The sequence below is a fragment of the Myodes glareolus genome, chromosome 18 (genome assembly GCF_982192425.1).
Source record: "Myodes glareolus chromosome 18, mMyoGla1.1, whole genome shotgun sequence".
Classification (NCBI taxonomy): domain Eukaryota; kingdom Metazoa; phylum Chordata; class Mammalia; order Rodentia; family Cricetidae; genus Myodes; species Myodes glareolus.
The window spans coordinates 19,190,411-19,211,318 of record NC_142043.1 but is presented as its reverse complement, the minus strand read 5'-3'; the positions used below and the strand labels follow the sequence as shown (position 1 = coordinate 19,211,318).

The 20,908-nt window shown below is 39.7% G+C and overlaps 1 protein-coding gene across 2 annotated transcripts in view; it reads left to right on the top strand.

Annotated features, from left to right (window-relative positions):
- Positions 1-20,908, top strand: part of Pkhd1 (PKHD1 ciliary IPT domain containing fibrocystin/polyductin) — a 456,733-nt gene that overhangs the window by 207,265 nt on the left and 228,560 nt on the right. For both annotated transcript variants that reach the window (XM_087898011.1, XM_087898010.1), the window contains exons 38-43: positions 2,751-2,961; positions 3,341-3,498; positions 5,127-5,318; positions 7,908-8,033; positions 11,288-11,344; positions 12,196-12,326. In XM_087898011.1, the coding sequence (XP_087754137.1) occupies positions 2,751-2,961; positions 3,341-3,498; positions 5,127-5,318; positions 7,908-8,033; positions 11,288-11,344; positions 12,196-12,326 (875 nt within the window). The remainder of the gene's footprint in view (positions 1-2,750; positions 2,962-3,340; positions 3,499-5,126; positions 5,319-7,907; positions 8,034-11,287; positions 11,345-12,195; positions 12,327-20,908) is intronic.

The following is a 20,908-nucleotide window of genomic DNA, read 5'->3' as shown; positions in this document are numbered from 1 at the left end:
ATTCTCTGAAACTCCATGGTACAATTAGACAGTGGTCTCTTTCAGACGGGTTGGTGCTGGGAAGATCGCAGGCGATAGAGTTGACAATGAGGAAGAGGCAGGAATGATGCTATTAAATGAAACCAGGTTAGGAGATGAATTTCTTGGGATAGAAATGTCCCTATGAAGTCAGAAACTATAGAGCAGGGTCTACTGGGAGAGAAATGGGGAGTTAAGAATGGGACTTGGTTAATGGTGTCTGAAGAGAGGGACTACAGGTGAGCCAGCAAAGAGAATCTTTTATAAGCATGTGATAAGAAATTATTAGAATAAGATCATTCTGCCGAAGGTCTAACTTAATTGATTGTTGTAATAATCATTCTGACATCTTGAGTTTGAATGATTGTAGCTCACAAACAGGTCGATAGATGAAAGTAAGAGGCTGGGACTCAGAATGTATCCAGGTTTTATATCTTATTCATACATGGAGAGCATACTTTTGTAAAGAGAGTAAGTGTTATGAAATAATTTTTGCTGCATTGAAGGACTGTCAGCACAGTAGATTAAACCTCTGAATTGCTAACCCCAGTGAAATGTTTTTGTTTATAACCACTGCAGTGGTCATGGTGTCTCTTCCCAGCAATAGAAACCCTAACTAAGCCATCGTTAGAGAAGCTTCCTCCTAGCAGATGGAAACTAATACAGTGGCCCACAACGGAACAATGTGTAGAGAGTGAGCAACCTTGAAACACTCAGCCCTTAATGGGATGTCTCCATCAAATCTCTCTTTTCTGGGCTCAGGAACTCTGAGGAATAGGAGGTGCAAAGATTGTAAGAGCCGAAGAGCATGGGAGATACCAAGAAAACTGTCTTCCAGACACAAAAGGCTTGTGTAAATATGGACTCACGGAAAGCACACATAAAACCCATACAAGGCTAAGTCAGATGGAGCCCAGTGCTGAAAGCCAACATGGACACCAGTCCTGTCTCTAACCCAGAAGCTTTCAACAACTGATAACAACTTGCTAAAAAATATTTTCTCCAATGGCATCTCACTGGGTATACAAGCCAGATTCAAGAATAGAAATCCTGGCCACTAGTAAATGACCAACATAAAATGAACTCAATGTTATTTTGTTATGTAAAAGAATTATTTTTATAATTATATAACAAAAACTGGAAATTTATAATTATAATATAAAATTGCAATAATTTTTGTAATTTCAAAAAAGAAAGACTGTCAATATTTGAAAGGACCTGAATTTATATGAATAGTTAGAAATGCACTTTAAAATTTCCTGGGTTTTTTTGTTTATCTTGACTTGACCATTGTTTATTTTTGGTTGTGAGCCTAGTCTTTAATGACTGAGTCATCTCTCTAGTCTTTGATCATTGCTTTTAAGAATGATTAGCTGGGAAATACATTTTGTTGTCTTCACTTTTGGTTCTTTTTGAAACAAGTAACAAACATCACAATGTGATCATACTCTATCTTTGATCCATAGCCTCATATGTAGCCAATAAAGAACAGGTTAGGGAAATTCACACATATGTATACACAAATAAATAAACTTTATTTCATTTTCTTATTCCCAAGGGTTAAGATATACAAACAAGAAATAAAATTAAAATTATTTTCTTTGGGGATGATTTATGCCTTAATTTCCACCTGCCCTATAATTAGAAATTTTGAACTCTGTAAATGTTTTTTAAGATAAAATTATTGCCTTGGTAAACTTCAGAAATTACATCATTAACCCAAGGACCTTTCTCAGCCTAGAACAACATGGTTGGTACAAGTGTCTGTGCACCCACAGACAAATAAATAAAGAGGAAAGTTTAAAATAATTTGAAAATGATTTATTGTCGGCAACCCCTGCAGTTAGGAATTCAAGTATTATTACTTTACTTCAGTGCAGCCGGGGAGGACAGCAATTCGCTGTGGGCTAAAGGTAAATGATGATCTATTGCGGAGGAGGAAGGGGGATGAACTGAGGAAAAGGGGGAAGGCGTGGGGAGTAAGCAATGCATTTTCTCAACTCTTGCTTCACATAACGCCTTTAAAAATTTGGCTTGACCTCTGTTGGAAAACCCCAGTGTAAATGGTGAAGTAAATGACGTTCTTAAATCTTTGATAGTTAAGGGCATACGCGCTTGGTACGGGGAGTGTGATCAGGGTATGTGAGTGTTGTGGACACTCAGCTTTGTTAAATCACAAGTTTTCCTGCTTCAGCTGCTTGACAGTCTGATCCCAGACTGATCCCAGACTGTTTTAGTTTGAAGGGACCAATTAACACACAAAGTCCTAAGATGACATTTCTAAAGCAACCTACTCGGCTCACAGCATTTGTGGGTTAAACCCTTTGTGTTGTAAATGAATTACGGACTCATATAGTAGAATAAAACACCTACTTTCTCACTTCTAAAATAGGAGTGAAGTAAAAGCTCATTTTCCAAACACAAAGTGATACAGGGAAGGAAAAAGTAAACCCTGATCTCTGCCCTTGATACCTCATTAACCTGCATCTCATTAAATCATCCTAAACCCCATGCTGGAAGTTTCTACTTCTTGGTGTAACTGAGAAAACTGAAGCCCACCTAGATGTATTTCTCTAAGTTAAGACTAGCTCTCATGTAAATTTTATCTAGAGGCAGATCCTATGGTTTCTATCTCACTATTCTGTCCTTAGCTGTTTGTACACGCACCTACTATAAAATCAAATTTTTTATTAACAACTCAAGTATTGAAACAAGTTTCCTCTCAACTTTAGGTGTGGTTCCAGAAGTGACTGTGACCTATCTTCGAGCCCCTGCATGTGCAGGAGACACAACATTGGTTCTGGAGGAAGCTGTGGACTGGCACCCTGGGGATGAGGCTGTCATCATCAGTGCGATGAGTGTTGAAGGCACCGGATCAATGGAAGAGGTTGTTGTTGTGGAAACTGTGCACAATGCAGAACTCCATCTCAGGACTCCCTTGAGGTACTCAAATTGCGGTGGGGGAAGATGAGGTCTTACACAAATCGGCCTCTGGACATTTGTCTCTTGATGAGATATGTTACTGTTAAATATTGCCGGACACCTGGAAAACAAAATGATAAAGCTTGAATGTTATGAAGGTGAAGATTTCTTGAATATTTCTTTAGTGGGACCCTGGAATTTCTGCTTTGGAAAGTGGTCAGTATGTAATTCTCAATGCTATACACGGTGTGTTTTACACATGTATATAGGACTCATTCTTGGGTATTTGATTTTCTAAAGAACTAGACAGTCCCCAAAGGAGAATCTATTTACTATTTCTAGTAAGATGTAGAATGAAGCTCTCAGGTACATCTTCCACTCTTGTTTTTTTTTTTTTCAGATATTCTTACAACATCACAGAGAACTGGGTAGCTGGAAAGAATCATATTTTGAAGTCTACTGTGGCTCTTCTCAGCAGGAACATAGTCATCCAAGGAAATCTTACTCTTGAGAGGGTAAAGCACCTCCATTCCTGCCAGGAAGTCAATGCTGCTGAAGGTATAAATGGAAAACCCAAAGAATGAATAAGTGTTCTCATTGCCTAGCAATATGTGGTGGGGCCATTGGTTGAGCTTCTTCATTAGAACACACTGTTAGTCTTTGAGTATCTATATTCCTCTGTAATTTTCAGAATCCTCTTGACAGCTTGTCACTTCTCCCCTTTTCCCACTTATAGGTAAAAGAAATAGACAAAAGGCAAAGGAAATAGTTTAATGATTTGACCAGGGAAAACTTGTGTTAGTGAATTAAACCTGGGTAGTTGGGGAATACTGTAATGATTTCTTTAATTCCAGGCTTCTCCTAAACTTCTCAAGAAAACCATGATTACAGAATCATAGGCTTGGGCAGTTCATTCTCATTGATTAGATTTGCACCTCCTCTCGTTGTGGGTTTGTTTTCCGAGTGACCTCGCATATACTCTAGGTAAAGGGGTAAAGGAGCCAATTTATCTTCTGGTAGAATAGCAGGCACTGAATCACACTGATGTGCCTATTAAACATCTATTTCAGGGATGGTTAGTTTAGGAGGTTATGTTTTGGTTTCCCAGACTGTAGATTATGAGGCTTTCACATGCTGTGAAGATATCATTTGTCAACTTTGGTCCAGGATGCTGTGGGTGTCAAGGATGACTTCCAGGCATGAGCCGTGGATGGATGATGAGGCTTTTACTGTGATGGGAAGAGGAGAAGGTTTTGGGATAGGGGCGTAGTGGTGAATAGAAGTTTAATTTTGCACACATTGAAACTGAGAGGGCAGGCCAGCAATTGAGCAGAAATATCTGACAGTGTCTGGACCCTGATAGAATATCAAGGCTAGAGTTAAGGATTTCAGAGATCTGTACATAGAGGTGCAGTTATGCACAGTGTTGTGATATAAGGGATTATTAATTGTGGAGAATGAGCATGGTCTCACTCTTTTCCATTCAAAGTCATCAACTAACAAATATGTAATTTGAACAGAAGAAAAAATGTTTGGCTAAAAGTGGGTTTGAACTGATTGCCACCTTCAAAATCTCACCAAATCAGGATCACAATTGTGCCAAAACATAAAACACACTTCATCTCTTCATTTACTGCTTATAGGTCAATTCTTTGAAGGATTAGACTTTGTAATTCACCAGACAGTGACACATTATTGTGAACTACTGCCTCCTCTTTTGCTGGTTATTGAGATATTAATATTAACCACAGTGCAGCAATACAGAAGGCCATGTAGGTGAGCTGGTTAATCTTTGTTGTCAGTTGGACAGAACCTCCTGTCACCTGCGAAGAAGTGGCCTCATTTAAGGAACTACCAATATTGGATGAGCCTTTGATCATTTCTGTGAGCGACTGTCTTGACTGCAGATTGACAGGGGAAAGATTAGCTCACTGTGGGCAGCACCACATCTTGGTGGGTGAGTCTGGGCTACAGAAGAAGGCTACCTGAGTATGAACTGGAGAACAAGCTGGTAATCTTTGTTCTTCCACGGTATCAGCTTGAGTGCCTGCCCCGACTTTCCTTAAATCATGAATAGTGAAAGAAGACAGTTGGATGGTTTGCCCTGTTAGCCATAGAACCTTGCAAATAGAGATTTGTCTAGAAGCATTCTTAAAAGTTTCCCCGAACATCATTTTGTGTTTCAGGAAACCTAAAGCACTGTTTGTATTATAAGAGTGAGAAAATGCTGGGAGCCAGGGACCTGGGGGCCAGAGTGATCATTCAGTCCTTTCCAGAGGAGCCCAGCTTGGTCAAGCTGAAGGGAGTGCAGTTTCGAGACCTGGGGCGGGCCTTCAGTAAGCATTCAAGCTCACTCACCTTGGTGGGAGCCTTGAGAGGTAAGAAACCGCTTCTCGGTCTTCTCAGTTTTCTTGTTCTATGTTGATGGTACCACACTGGTGATATGTCGGACTGACGAATTCAGAGATTGATAAATGTTTATAGGTTATATGTATACTTTCCAAACTTTAGTACCTAAATTAATCTCATATGGAGCTTATTAAATTCAGAGATGCAATAATATGAGCAAAGGGTTCAATACCATGGCGGGGAAGCCCACATTAACAACTAACCCAAGCAAGAGCGAGCTCACTGACTCTGAACTGACAGCTGGGGAACCTGCATGGGACTGAAAAAGGCCCTCTCAATGTGGGTGACAGTTGTATGGCTGGGGCAGATCGTGGGACCACTGGCAGTGGGACTAAGATTTAATCCTAGAGCAAGTACTGGCTTTCCGGAGAGATACCTTGCTCAGTCTAGATACAGGGGAGGCCTTGGTTCTGATGTGATGTGACAGTCTTTGTTGACCCCCCATGACAGACCTCACCCTCTCTGAGGAGAGGACAGAAGGTCGGGTGGGTGGAAGGGAGGAACAGGAGGAAGGGAAGGAGAGGGAACTGAGATTATTATGTAAAATAAAAGAGATTGCTTTCAAAAATACAATTAAATAAAAAACAACAGCACCAGGAGTGTTTTATTGTTCTTTTTTCGGGGGGTAAAATACTTAAAACTTCTAATAATTATTTTTTTTCTTGAGAAGAAAAATGAAGCACAAATTTGAACTGGTATTTCAAGAGCAAATGATTTATCTTTATTATTTTTTTTTTAGATTATCTACAAAATACCTTCGGTGTTAGTTATGAGCCAATATACAGTTTTCCATATTAATCCTACTTGATCTAAGACCTAGTTATTCCAGGGATTTATCTTCGAAAGATATCATACCAACTACATAGTACTCATATGATAAAAGTCATAATGGAATTATAAAGTTTACTAATATATCTTGACTGATGTAGACTATTCTTCACTTTTATTCAAATTTATTAACAGTGCAAACTAATGGGGTTCTTTATAAGATCTCATTCATGAATAGAATATACTTTGCTCATCTTCAATTTCCTATGATCATCGTCCATCACCCCATTCATTCACTCTTCCTCCAAGCCTTCATTCTTCTTCAGTGTATTATCTCGCCCGACGCAGATTATTCTTAAGACAGTCTATGGTGCATATTATTATAAACTTAAAAGAGGGAAAACTGTCCATAATAAAAATAGGTTCATTTTTAAAGAAGCCTGTACTAAGAATAATAACTTTAACATTTTGTTTGTTTAAAGATAAGAAAAATAAGATTATAAATTTAATTTAGAACTCAGTGCTTAGAAATGCCCTATTTTTTCCTTCTTTTTTTTGTTCTTCAAGACATGGTTTATCTGTGTAGTCCTGGCTATACAGGAACTCACTCTGTAGACCAGGCTGGCCTTAAACTCAGAGATCTGCCTGCCTCTGTTTCCTGAGTTCTGGGATTCAAGGTGTGCACCACCACCACCACCTGGCCACAAATGCCCTATTTTTACACATACAGCAGAACTTACTTTTTTTTTTTTAGTTTTTAACAGTACATGTAAATATGAGGTTCTCTTTTATATGCATGTGTATAAAGTGTGTGCATGCATACTATCCACATATGTCTATGATCTTCAAAAACAGTATAAGAGAGCAACACATGTGCCACCTGCCTCCAGTTAATGGCAGCGTTCACTGTAGCAGAGTCAAAACTCAAAACTGACCTGAGAACCAGGTTTATGAAGATACAGGGGAAGCTACTTCAACTCTCCTGAAGTAAAGTGACATTTAGGAAAGTGATGGCTCTGCCCCAATATCTCCATCTCTGCATCCTTCAAAAAGAATGGTTTATGTCTTGCAACCATCAACAAATAACTGTTTGCTATCAGCTACAGTGGTGCAGCCCAGGGTAGCATCTCTGTCAATCATGGCCCAGCCCATGGCACTGTCCCTGGACAAGTGGTCATGAGTGTATAAAAAAGTTACTCGGGCATGACCCGTGGGAGAGTGAGCGAGTAAACAGTCTTCCTCAGTGGTTTCTGCCTTGGTTTTCTCATGAACAGAATGCAAGCTGTAGGATAGAATAAATGCTTTCATCCTCAATTTCCTTATGGCCATAGTATTTAACACAGCAATAGAAGCTAAATTAGAACAGTTGACAAGGTATATACTTGAATTTCTCATCCAAGAAATACTGGTCACAACTTCATATGCAAGTGTAGTTTTTAAAAATCCACGTTAAACTACATAAGGCCTTGATGGCTGTTCTACCATATTGTGATGAACGCCATTGAATAGGTAGAATTTTTGATAGCTCTGTGGCTTTGTGGCTTGGCCAGATATGGATATCTCGTTCTAGCATTTGTGTCTTGGATTGCAACTAGCTTTAGCTTCAAATTCTAGTAGTCTTAGTTGCCCGATTTCCTGGTTTGTTTGCTTTTTTGCAAAGGACAGAGTTTCATGTTTTTGTGGAAAAAAATGTTTTCTGGTGATGATGTATCTTGTTTGGATATGGGTAACAAAATCTGAGGAGACTCTGAGGTGTGAGGAAAATGTTCACCTTATTCTTTTCCATTCAGGTTCCTATCTCCAGAGCTGTTCAATATGGGGTTCATTCAGCAGAGGCCTTAGTATGCACAGGACCTGGGGCCTGAGGGTGGAGAGTAATATATTCTACAAGATTATAGGTCATGCCCTGCTGGTGGGTAAGTAAATTTGCTGGGTTAATTTACATATTCTTGAGTAGGATGGGCAATCTTTCATAAACATTCTTACACACTGTTGAATTCCAAACTTACAAAATCATTGTTTTTCTGAGCATTACCTAATAGGACATAGCTCAAAAAACAAATTTAAATTTACTCACCACTGAGTGACTTACTAAACAGTATCAATGGGAAGTAAGTCACTTGAAAATTGAATTCGGGCTAATAAGTGTCTAATAGGAGGGTTTTAAAATTTACTGCCATGAAATTTCCCATAATTCCAAATCCACACATAGTCTCAGATGATCAGGCTTGGATGATGTTGGCTGAAGATTTTAAAATCGAAGTTGTGCGGAAATGCTTCTGTGGTAGGCTGAAACTGCAGTTTCCGACCTGGCAGACTGTTCGCAAGTTTCTGCCATTCTCCTTTAAGGTCATGACCAAACCCCAGAACTGTCCTTAGATAATTACAAGTCTCAGTCGGCATCACATCTCTCCCAGACAGCAATCCAGAAGTTTTAGCTGGGCTAAAGAGTGCCCACTGTTAGTGATTTCCACCCCAACTGATTTCAGCAAAGCCCTCCTCATCCTTTTCACTTCTTCTTCTGTGCTGTCCCAATGCAGAAGCTACTTTATTTCATTCTTCTCAAAGATCAGCCTTTCTGCTGCCACACGGCTTTTGGAAAAAGTTTTTTTCTCTCCGTTCATGACAGTTATTCTCTTGGAACATTCTTACCCCCTACATCTCCAGGCTAGAAACTTCTCAACTTAAAATTCAATGTCACATTCCAATTCCTCTTGTTTTACCACTAGGTTTTGTGAGACACTGTCTTCTTGGCATTCGTCTTGATAGTTTGTTGTAGGCCGGGTGCCTGAAAGAAATGAATTAATAAGCAGTCTCTGATTGTGTCAGAACATAAAAGCAAACCAAAGATTTTTGTAGAAAGTAAGGTTATAATTGTTAGTGTTTTACTTTTAAATGAGCCCTGTGGTGTGATCCAGGGAAAGTGTATGTTTCATTTAAGAGCAAACTTTTGAGATAAAAAGCTGAAAACATTCTAATCCCAAAAGAGATGTTTTGTGGGGGACTATGAAACATACGAACTCACTTAAAAACAAACTCCATCTTGAAGGCAAAGAGCAGATACATGGAGTCATCAGCCACACAAAATCTTTTGACTAGCCGGGTGGTGGTGGTGCACGCCTTTAATCCCAGCTCTCGGGAGACAGAGGCAGGCGGATCTCTGTGAGTTCGAGGCCAGAACTACTTTCAGGACAGGCACCAAAGCTACAGAGAAACCTTGTCTCTAAAGAACCAAAAAAAAAATCTTTTGACTAGGGAAGTGTGGCCACAGAAATCAAGCCAACAGGTGCAGACTTGACTGTGTTATTAATTTTCTCTGTGAAAGTCTATGACTGCAAGCAGAGATTTAGGATGGCATCTTAACAATATGATTTTTAGCAGAAAATTATACTGAATAGGCAATAAAAAGTACCTGTAGCAGGAATTCTGCCTTGGTTATTGTGGATTATTGGCTCTTGACATCCTTTGTAACCAAGGGAATTTAAATAATTGATTCACTATGAAGTTCTCTGTCATACTTAAAGCAATCACAGGTTCAGAGCGATTAAATGACCTGGGAATCTCAGATAAAATAAAGTCCTAGTAGTGAGGGGTTCTGTGGCACTGTGTACATAGTAGTGATCCAACCTAAAGGAGTAATCCCTTTTGTGTCACATGGTTGGGACTTGTGATCTGTTCTAGTCCTTTCTCATTGTGGTTGTAACTCCTTCAGCCTGTCCAGCATGTTCCTTCAGAACATGTCTGCTCTTCTAGAAATAACAATGCATCAGATTTGAGAACCAGAATCAGCTGGACACAAGCTGTGTGACTTTTCATTGTTATATTTTTGTTAAATTTATTCATTGGCAATTCTATGTGCACATTGAAGATTATCTGGTTGCTCCCATTTCCTACCCATCTTCTCATTATCTCTCCCTGTTTCCTACACTCCAGGTCTCCTCCTCACATTTATGTCTATTTTTTGTGACCCAATGAGTTCAACCAGGGCTGTCTGTCTGGTTTAGACAATGAAGCTAGTTACTTAGACTTCATCTAAGAATTGATATTGAAGGCCTATTCTGTTGTAGAATATTTGATCATGCCATGAGCCCTGAGATTGTCTTATTGATTGGAAAAACATGTTTCTGGTTCTGGTGTGGCTCGGCCGTAGCACACACCTTTATTTAATCCAAGAATTTTCTGCTTGAATATTGTAAATAGAATTAAATAAAGTCAACCATAGGTCAAGAGGCAGAGCAAGCAACCATTTGATAGGGAGTGAACATAGGATCATTAAGAAATAATTATAGAGGGAATCAGGAGGATGGATAGAGAGATGCACAGGAAATAGAAGGGAGAGACATGAAGTTTGAGGAGGTTCTTTTGCAATGGCACAGTGCTGTGGAATATTTGTCTAACTTTGTCAAGATGTGTTGCATACATTTAATTATCTAAAGATGTGTTGCTGTTTTTCCTTGCCTGCCTAAGGCACCTGACTGCTCTAATAAAAAGCTGAATGGCCAATAGCAAGGGAGGAGGTATAGGCAGGACTGCTGTGCATTGAGAGTGAGTAGTAGGAATTTAGGTGGAGGGGGAAGAGAGAAAAAAAGACACCAGAAGCCAGTCAGCCAAACACAGAAGAACATGGAAAGTAGGACATAAGAATGAAAGAAAGGTAAAAAGCCGAGACAAAATGTAGATGAGCAGAAACAGGTTAAATTAAGGTAAAAGAGATAGAGTGGAACACGCCTAAGCTTATTATTAATCCATAATTAATAATAAGTCTCCATGTCTTTATTTGGGAGTTTATTGGCAGCCCAAAGATAATGTCAGCTACAGTGTAGGGAAGGCAGGAGGCTTCTGAGATGTGGTCTGAGGAAGAAGGTCAGCTGGGTGCTTTCTCTGCTTCTCTGAGCAAGCAGGCTTTTACCCTAGCATCTGGCTAACAAGACTTTATTGGTAAAATTGAATGATTGAGATTTTTGTTAAAAACAACACTATTACTATGATTATTTATATTTAAAGGAAACTTCAGCTCCACAGGATGCTAAGACTCGTAGTTGCTACAATATGTATCTCTTTCTCTGCATCATAGATAAAAATTACCCAAACAAGAAATCATGTTTTATTTTTCTCTTGCTTTCCTGAATGATATCAAATATGCAAAAGTAATATAATCCTCTGTTCTCAGGGACCTATATGGACAGAAAGTTTACAGCTAGTGAGACTATTACTGGAAGAAAAAATGGTAAATATATAACTTTATTTTATTTTGACAGTTCATCTTTAATTGTTATAGGCAGATATGAAATGTTAATTGCAAACTTGTTGAGCATACTCTTTTTCTGTATTATATTTACTATTTTACTATATTTATATATAAATAAAAATATTTTATGAATTCTTTGAGACTTTCAAGCAATATATTTTGAACTATGTTCATCCCTCCAATTCCTGCTTTCAACTTTCTTATCCCTTTCCACTCAACTCTGAGAAGACTTCTGTGTCTTTGTTCTTTTCTAATCAAAGCCAGTACTACTCTTGCTAAAGTGACAGAGGATTAAAGACAGATTTCTAATAGTTTATTGCTCTACCCATAGATTAGAACATTTTCCAATCATATAAAAAGATATATAATTTTTAAAAAAATATTTTAATTTATGAATATGTGTGCAGGTGGCCATACAGCTCAGAAGAGGGCGTCAGATTACCCATGATGTTTGAACTATAGGAGGTTATGAACTGTCCAATATGGGTACTGGAAATTGAGCTTTGGTTCTTTTCAAGAATAGTTTATTCTTGTAGCCATTGCTGCATCACTAATACCATCTTTATAATATCTATTGTTATTTAAAATAGTGTTATATATAATATACATATATATATAAATAGTCTGCATTAACAGAGTCAAAGTGTATTGGATATAAATCTTAATTGTTTGAGAATCCCCTGTATTTGTTTTATTTTTTAAATTAGACTGGTGGGAATATACATATATATATATATATATATAATCTGCATTAACAGAGTCAAAGTGTATTGAATATAAATCTTAATTGTTTGTGAATCCCCTGTATTTGTTTTATTTTTTTAAATTAGACTGGTGGGAACAGGGAAGTACAATAAGAAACAATGTGATCATCAGTGTTTCTGGGGCTGAGGGACTGTCCAGTCCTGAAATGTTGGCACCAGCTGGCGTCTACACTTTCAGTCCCACCAATGTGATAGAGGTAAGAGCTTCCTTTCTGCCGGGAGAAGCTAAGCTAAGCTGATGGTGTAGGAAATCTCTTCTATCAGTTCACAGTAGCATCAGATATTTGATTTTAGCTGTTCACTCTAATTAGTATTTAGACATTTGTTTATGATTTTGTGTTAGCTGAGCAATTTAGCAACTGTTCTCAGAATCCCTATGAAAGCTATTTAATATGATAAATAAGACCAACGAGTGGTATTTTCGTTATACAAACTGAAGCATCTTGTTTTGGATCTCTTGGTTCTGAAGCCCATTACTTATCAAATCACCTGTAGCCTATCATATTAATTGGACCATATTTTTTTTGCCAAAAAAGGATTTTTATATTCAGGAGGCATATAAGACATAAGGTTTCAGGAGCATGATCTTAATTGTTATTCCATTATTTGGTGTAACTTAATGTGGTGAAATTACAGCCACATGGTGAAATAATTTTTCTATTTATCATTAGATTTGTGAGTGAGGAGTTGCACTACAATAGTGGAAGGCCATTTAATTTCTCCCTTGTTAGTTACTGTATCCCTTGGTCTACCTCCAGCGGGGGCTAAGACCCTCCCTTTCCCAGGGTGCTACTCTGGGTATCTGTGGACACACGTCCCCATAGATCCTCCACTGCCACAGTATTATGACATTTGTGCCCAATTTCTGAGAAACATACTGGAAAAGCTGCTGTTAATTACATTCAGTTGAGTAATTCCCAATAAAAGTATGGTCCTCTGCTCAACTCTCCTTACACTTTTAATTGTGTCTTCCCAAAGCACGGCACTTACACACCATTTTAGGTGCCTAATAGGGGTGGCTAATAGGCCAGTGACAAACAGAGGCAGAATTTCATGGATCATCAGAAACCAAACTCTATAGACAAGTTGCGTTTAACTTTTTGGCCACGGCAGGCTTGTTGAACAGTTAGGAGGCCAGCTGTGGGGCCTAGAGTTCTTTTTTTCGAAGACTTGCTTGGGTAATATAATCTCATCTACACTGAGGCATCTTGACAAAAGCAGCCAAGGTTTCCCAGCTCATCCTAGGTGATGCTGGAACACCCTTGCCTCCTGGGGTAGGTGGCATATTCCCCGACTAGAAGAAAAGTTAAGACCCATCTTGCATACAGTATACCAGCATACCAGCCTGGAAAGTGGTGATCTGAAGACTATAGTGCCTACATGAGAGGAATCCAGCTGAATGGTTCTTCTCTTAACATAGAGGTCATGGAATAATATCAATATGGGTCTATTTCATTGGTGTGATCACAATGGTTGAGCAAAACCTCCACTTAATCACCTAATCTCTTAGTATAGGCATTCAACCTAGAAAGCAGACCTAGTCAGCAACAGAAAAGTGAAGCTGAAGCCAGTTTGCTTGTTTCCTTCTCCGATGCCTTCCATTTTGATATATTTGCTTGTTTTTTTCCTTTTAGGAATATATGTGTTTAACAAATGCATATATATTTCACAAATATATGTACATCATATTTTTATATGATATAAATACATATACATAATATACACTATATATTTATGCAAATATATTTGCATTAAAGGGAAATAGAGGATAGATTTTAAGATCCCCAAGTCATTTGAGGGGGAACTGCATATGTGCACCGCTGCACTCCCTGTGGATGCCAGGATTCTGAGCTTGGCTCCTCCTGCTGGCACAGTGGTTTACTCCTTGCACAGTGGTTTACTCCTTGCACAGTGGTTTACTCCTTGCACAGTGATTTTCTCACTGAGCCTATTCCCAAACCTTTACATTTTTAATTTACAAATAATTTCAGGCTCATAAGAAGTTTCAGAAAGTTCTCCTGTTCCTTTCACCCAACTTCCTCCCATAACGCATCTTTGATCACTGAATTATATCAAAATGGGTACATTACACTGGTGTACTATTTATTAATAGTAAGTAATGGTGTACTCAATATTAACTGAGCAAAACTCGCTCACTTAGACTTGAGGAAGGTTGCCTGATCTTCCAGTACGGACATTTGACCTAGAAAGCAAACTCACTCTCTTTCCATATATGAGCCTGTCTTTGAAATTCTTGACCTGGTGGTTGATGAAGATATTTTTAAGTTTGGAGAATGGCTTGTGGTGTTATGTTATTCTTGACTTGTTCCAGAACCTTGAACCAGATTCTTTGTCACAGCGTACAGAGTTCATCTTCACACCCAGGTGGACACCAGCTTCCTCACCTTCAACTCTGCATAGTACAAAGGAATATTTTAGGTTCTTTTTTTTTGGTTTTCATTCCCGCAATTGGTCTGCTGCCTTCCTACCCAGGCTGCAAATGAATCAAATAGAAGTCAGTTTCTCTGAAAATCAAACCAGAGCCCTGTGTCTTCTCACCATCGAGAATGTTTGCAGTGTCTTGCTGGAGTCTACAGGGGCATGGCCATCTTTAATCACTCCTTTGTGAAACATTGACTTGTTTTCTAAAAGCACATTGGTGGCCCTCTCTCTATGCACTGCCCTAGCTTCTGCTCTCTGTGCCAGGCCTGTCTTCTCTCAAACAGCTCTGACAGCAGCAGCCAGTCTCCAATTTCTTTCCCGCAGATTCATTTTATCTGACATCATTTTCATGAACCCACTATTATCAAACTCTCCTGCTGGAGTGATTGTTCTCAGGCATCAGGGGACAGTTCACTCCCAGTGCTTCAGAATGGCCTATATTCACAGAGACATTAGAATCTACCTATGAGCTTAGTCCTTTTCAGGAGAGCCCAAGGAAGAAGGAGCCTGTTGGTGACATCCATTTGATTTGGGGGGAATTTGTTCTAGTTTGTGAATCAATTTTGTAAGGAATTCTGTTTTAAAGGACCCAGCCTCAGTTCTCTGGCTCTCCCCACTCAATGGGTAATGCATATTTAGGAGCTGCCTGAAGGGTTAACTCACCCCTTCCCTTTTTTTCTTCTACTGACTGCAGATATACACCTCAAGTAGCTGGCTTACTTGAGCAATTCATTCTCTCTGGAATTTCTCTTGCTTGAATGTCCATAACACATTGACTTCCGCAAAGAATTGATTTCCACACAAAATTCCCTGCTTGCCTTAAACCCTTTCCTGCAAGCCTCTGGCTGCCTGCATAAGTGTGTGGTTTCTTCACGAATCCTTTGTAGAGTACCCAATTGGAATTGAGAGGAAGGGTGGGCGGTAACGTGAGCTGACTGATGATGCCCTTCTTCTATAAGAAAAGTGAGTCGTCCTGGCAAACATAGGACTAAAGCTGCAGCATCCCTTCCAACTATAAATATACTGGGACAGTGTTTGTGCGTGATACTCAGATGTTCCTTAACACTTTCACTTGTTGAACATGTATGCTTTTTGAGTACTGGTGCTGAGCAAGGATGTAACCTCTGGAATATCTTTCTGAACTTTTGGAACATTCTTCCTTCTTGTCAAGTCTTGGTAATGAGCTGGCACACATGACAATGAAACCGATATGTATGTTAAATTGAGATTGCCATTGTCAGCCTGTGGCATACTCCTCATTATTTGCAGTGCTTGAAGAGAAGGTGGGTGTTTAAGAGTTATCTGTATTTGTGTGTGTGTGTGTGCACGTGCACATGTGCACTATATCAAAAGAATGTAGAGACTGACAACTTGTATCACTCCAAACTTTAGAGGAAATGTTTTCTATTTTTCATCACTTAATATAATGTTGATATGTGCATGTGTGCCTGTTTGCATGTATGTATGCATGTGTATGTGTGTGTGTGTGTGTGTGTGTGTGTACGAGTGCATGTGTGTGTAAGCCAAATGATGATGACAGGTATCTTCTTCATTAGATATCAAACTAAATTTTAAAAATTACATTTTATTTATTTATTTGTGTGTGTGTGTGTGTGTGTGTGTGTGTGTGCGCGCGCGCGCATGAGTGCATACATGCATATAACATGACCCACAAATGACAGTCAGAAGACAACTTGTGGGATTCAGTTTTCTCCTATCTTGCATGCACAGGGGTCAGACTCAGGGTAGCTTTACAAGCTGAGCCACCTTTTTGGCCCTCTTTGTAATTTGTTGATATACGGTATTTCACTGATTGAGAGCTCACCCATTCAGTTGAGGCTTCGTCAACAAACCCCATGGAGCCTCCTGATTCTATCTACAGCTCTGAGAAAACAGACAGAAATGAGTGGCTACTTAAGGCTCTTTACATGGATGTTGGGATTCTCAACTTCTCATGTTTGCCTGGAAGCACTCTTATTAACTAACTCATATCCCTATCCCTAGAGATGTTCTCTTTGACTCCCAGTTCTTAGGTTATAGGTGTGGTCTTACTTGTGGTAGAGGCAGTCACTAGATAATCTGGAAGATGGAAATTTACATGGTATTTCTTGGGGGAAGGTTTCCTCTTGTAATCATGATAGGGAATAAGCACTATGTTATGCCTTTTTTTTCGGACAGATATACCGAGCCCTTATATTCATCTTCTGAGAGATAAGGATTCTTCCTGAGGCTGAGAATTACTATTGCACATTCTGTTCCCTTTTTAGCACAGGATTGAGATAGTTAAGTAATACTCTCTTTGAGAATGCTTAGTACCAGATTTTTATTATTTTGAAACTATCTTCCATGTGAAGACCACTAAAGCATAACTCATTATAATTAATTGCATTTTTATATTTAGCATAAAAATATGGAATTCCACTGGTGCGGGAGAATTGTCTGTATTCTGTCAATCATGTTTTAAATAAACACTGATTGGCCATTATCCAGGCAAGAAGCATAGGCAGGAAAACAAGACAGGAAGTAGAGGTGGGGCAATGAGAGCAGGAGTTTTCTGGAAAGAAGAAAGTTCTTTCACAGTCCTGCCCAGATCACTGAAGAAGCAGGATATGACCTGTCCAGCTGAAAATGATACTAAGCCATGTGGCTAACATAGATAAGAATAATGGGTTAATATAAGCTACAAGAGCTAATAAGCCTGAGTTAATGGGCCAATCAGTTTATCATTAATGTAGACTCTCTGTGTAATTTCTTTGGGGCTTACTGGCTATGGGGAACTCAGCAGGACAGAAACTCCAACAAGTAGGCCCTCATGTTACATTCCACCAAATGTAAGATATTAGGAAGTGGATGTAATTTACTCTATGACACCTAGCATTTATCCACAGTGGTACTCCTGGTAGATTGTTACAGATTTCTTTTATGTAGCAGCGTTTTAAACACCAACGGTGCTTTCCTCTGCCCTGTGAATTGTACTAATATAACTGTTTCCAGATATTTACATTTCCCAGGAGACAAAATTACCCTTGGTTTAGATTCTTAGACTGTGATTCCCTAAAACCATTAATATCTTAGAGAAGGCCCCGAAGTTCCTGAAGTCCTATGGCCTCTTGAATAGTAATTCAACTTCATATGCCACAGCATCCAGATATTCATAAGTGACATTTCCTGAGGGCCATGTGGTAACTGAAATGTGATTAGACTTGTGAATGACCTTGGGGAACAGAAGAACTGTTTGGAATTCCAAATAATGACACTTAGTAGAGAACAGGCCAACTTGTCCACTCAGGAAGAAAACATTCTGTAACTGGGTAAAAACAAGGAAAGACTATTTACTTTACCCAGGGTAAAGAGCCTTGGGGCCCACAATAAATACTGAACTAAAGTTAAGTAAACAACACAGTGATTGTGTCAGCATGTGTTGGCCCTGCACTGGGTCCTGTGGGTCAGCCTTTCAGACTCAGGACAACTCTATCCCTGACTCACATTTCAACAGCCTGAAGGCCTCTGAGGAAGGAACATTCTTTTACCCTTATTGTTGTAAAAGCTCATTTCTCATTTGTTCCCATGGACTTTGGACATGTGTTTTGTGGCACATGGGGCACATCCAAAGAATAGGATATTCAAATTCTACCTTCTGTAGAGAGTGTTGCTACATGCCATCGGTCAGTGCGTCACCTTGGTTCAAAGTCTAATACGACCCAAAATCATTCTTTAATTTATAATTAAAGTCAATAAAAGTGTTGCCGAAGAGTGAGTGAAATCAAAGGACAAAGTGATTTTTTTCAACCTAAGGAAAGTAGAAAATAGATACCAGTGCAATAGAATATCTCAAGGAGGACAAGGGCTCTCAGATCTCAGCATTAACAGGTCAAAATAGGACTGGAGAGATGACTCAGTGAAAGTGACGTTTAGTTTTTTGTCAACTTGACCCAAGCTAGTGTCATCTGGGAAGAGGGAACCTCAATTGAGATAGATCAACCTAGGATTGGCTGGCGAGCAAGCTCACGAAGCCAGTCTCTTGATTAGTGATTGATGTGGGAGAGCATAGCCTACTGTGGGTGGTGCCATCCCTAGGTGGTCATGGAAGGTATAAGAAAGGTAGCTGATGATGGGCCTAAGGAGCAAGCCAGTAAGCAGCATCCCTCTGTGGTCTCTGCTTCAGTTCTTGCTTCCATGGTCTTTCCTCCTTGAGTTCTTGCTTTGGCTTCCCTTCACGATAGACTGTCACTGAGATCTTTAAGTCAAATAAACCCTTTCCTTTCCAAGTGACTTTTGGTCCTGTATTTGATCTTATAGACACAAAGTGAACTAAGAAAAGGGAGAAATACTTATGCAAACATGAGAATCTTGTTTGAGTCCCCAGGACGCACGTAAAGCTGGGTCTGGTGACATGCTTGTAATCTCATGTGCTCCAGCAATGAAATGGCAGGTAGTAGCATCTCCTGATGTTTTTGGGCCAGCCAGCCTAGAGTATGCGGCTGCAAAGAGCAAGAGGATCTTTCACAAACACAGTGGAAAGTGTGTACTTGTAAGTGAGGCTTTTCTCTAGATGCCATGTGTGTGCTGTCACAAACACACCTGTTCTCTCACAACACACACATATGCATACACACACGGTTTTATTTTAAGAACACCAGTTTTATAAAGATATAACTTACTTTGTCATTGAAGATTCAATTGAAATATACAGCAAGCAGTTTGGGTGTGATCATCGAGCTGTACGACCATCACCACAGTAACCAGAACATTTTCACCATTCCCCTGTAAGTCTCATACTCATTAGGAGTCATGCTCCCATCTTCTTATCAATGGCTGCTCATCCATCCCTAGAGGACCACTAACCTACCCTAGGGTAGATTTTCTTTTATAGCATACTCCATACAGAGGAAAACACACAACTGCTGTCAGACTGTGAATAGAGTGGTGGTTCCATTCTGAAGCTCACCAATAGCATGTGACAGTTCTGATTTCTCCACCATGCACTGGCACTTACTAACACCCTGTGGTTTTAGCTCTCCTGCTAGGCTCATGTATTGTTTCACTGCTGCTTTGACTTTGCCTTCTCTTAATCCCTAGTGACACTGGCTATATTTTCCTATATTTATTGGCTATTTTACATATCTTTGGAGTAATATCTATTGGTCTTTTGCAATTTTTAAAGTTCTTTTTATTATTTAAAACAATCTTTTAAATTTAAATACATTTTGTTCATATTTCTTCTTCCCTCAAGCCCTTCCAGGTCCTCTTCCTCTCAAGTTCATTCTGAAAAACCAAACAACAGACCATAAAACAACAACTCCCAAATCAAGAAAACAAAATAGACCACCCCTTCCAAAAAACTCACCAAAGAGTGGCCAAGTAAAAGCCCATACACAAGAAACTGTGGGTTCCATTATATGTTGCTGAAGTACTGCTATGAGACTTGCCTCGAATTATTGTTATACCTAGTGTCTCTCCACTGGAGAAGACTGTTTTTTCCTCTCCCAGCAGGTGTAAATGCCAGTTTAGGTGAATTCTCCAGTCCTCGCAGTGTGCACTTGAGGCTGAGTTATTTACAGGGAAGGCATCCTGGGCTTTCTTAGTATTATACTAGCTAGCACCTGGCCACCTCCCAGATGACAGGAGATGGCTTATTTGGGAGGCACCGAGCCTGTATCCCAGAATTAAGAAGAGAAGTCTGTTTTGTAACGTAGATTTCTCAGGCAGGCTTAACTATCCTGGCCTAGGACAAGGTCCTCGAATGGAGAAAAGCAGATATATACACATATGTTGGAAGTATGATTTGATCAAGTATAATTAAATCAACTATTCATTCTTCCTAGTGATAGTGCAACCTCAGGGAAGCAGCCTGACAGACAGATTATAGACCCCAGTTTATAATCCAAGTGACAGTGAGACTCAGGTGAAGGACCATATCGAGGTCCATGGTCCTATAGCAGCTGAGATCTATGCTGATATCCATAGCTCATGTGGCCATAAAAGGCCACTTGTTGTCTGGGGTCTGGGCGATAACTTGTGACCTTGTTAATGTCCAGTGGCCATGATGCTGCCATAACCATCCTGGACTGAGTGGTGGGGCTTCCTCCAGGAACTAGAATGTCAACCAGGCTGAGCCTGGTGCCATGTCTGAGACCATGGTTTAGCTGCAGCTGGGATGTGTCACCAAGGTTGCCACTAGATGAAACACAGAGGCCCAGGATCTGGGCCAGAGCCTGAGGCTTGTTTGAAGACTGAGGGCCACTCCACAGCAGGGGCCATACAGATATAGGTGGCCTGTGGTGCCACCCGGTACCATGGTGTCATATTAGTCAGACTGTTGCAGAGGGCCATGTCT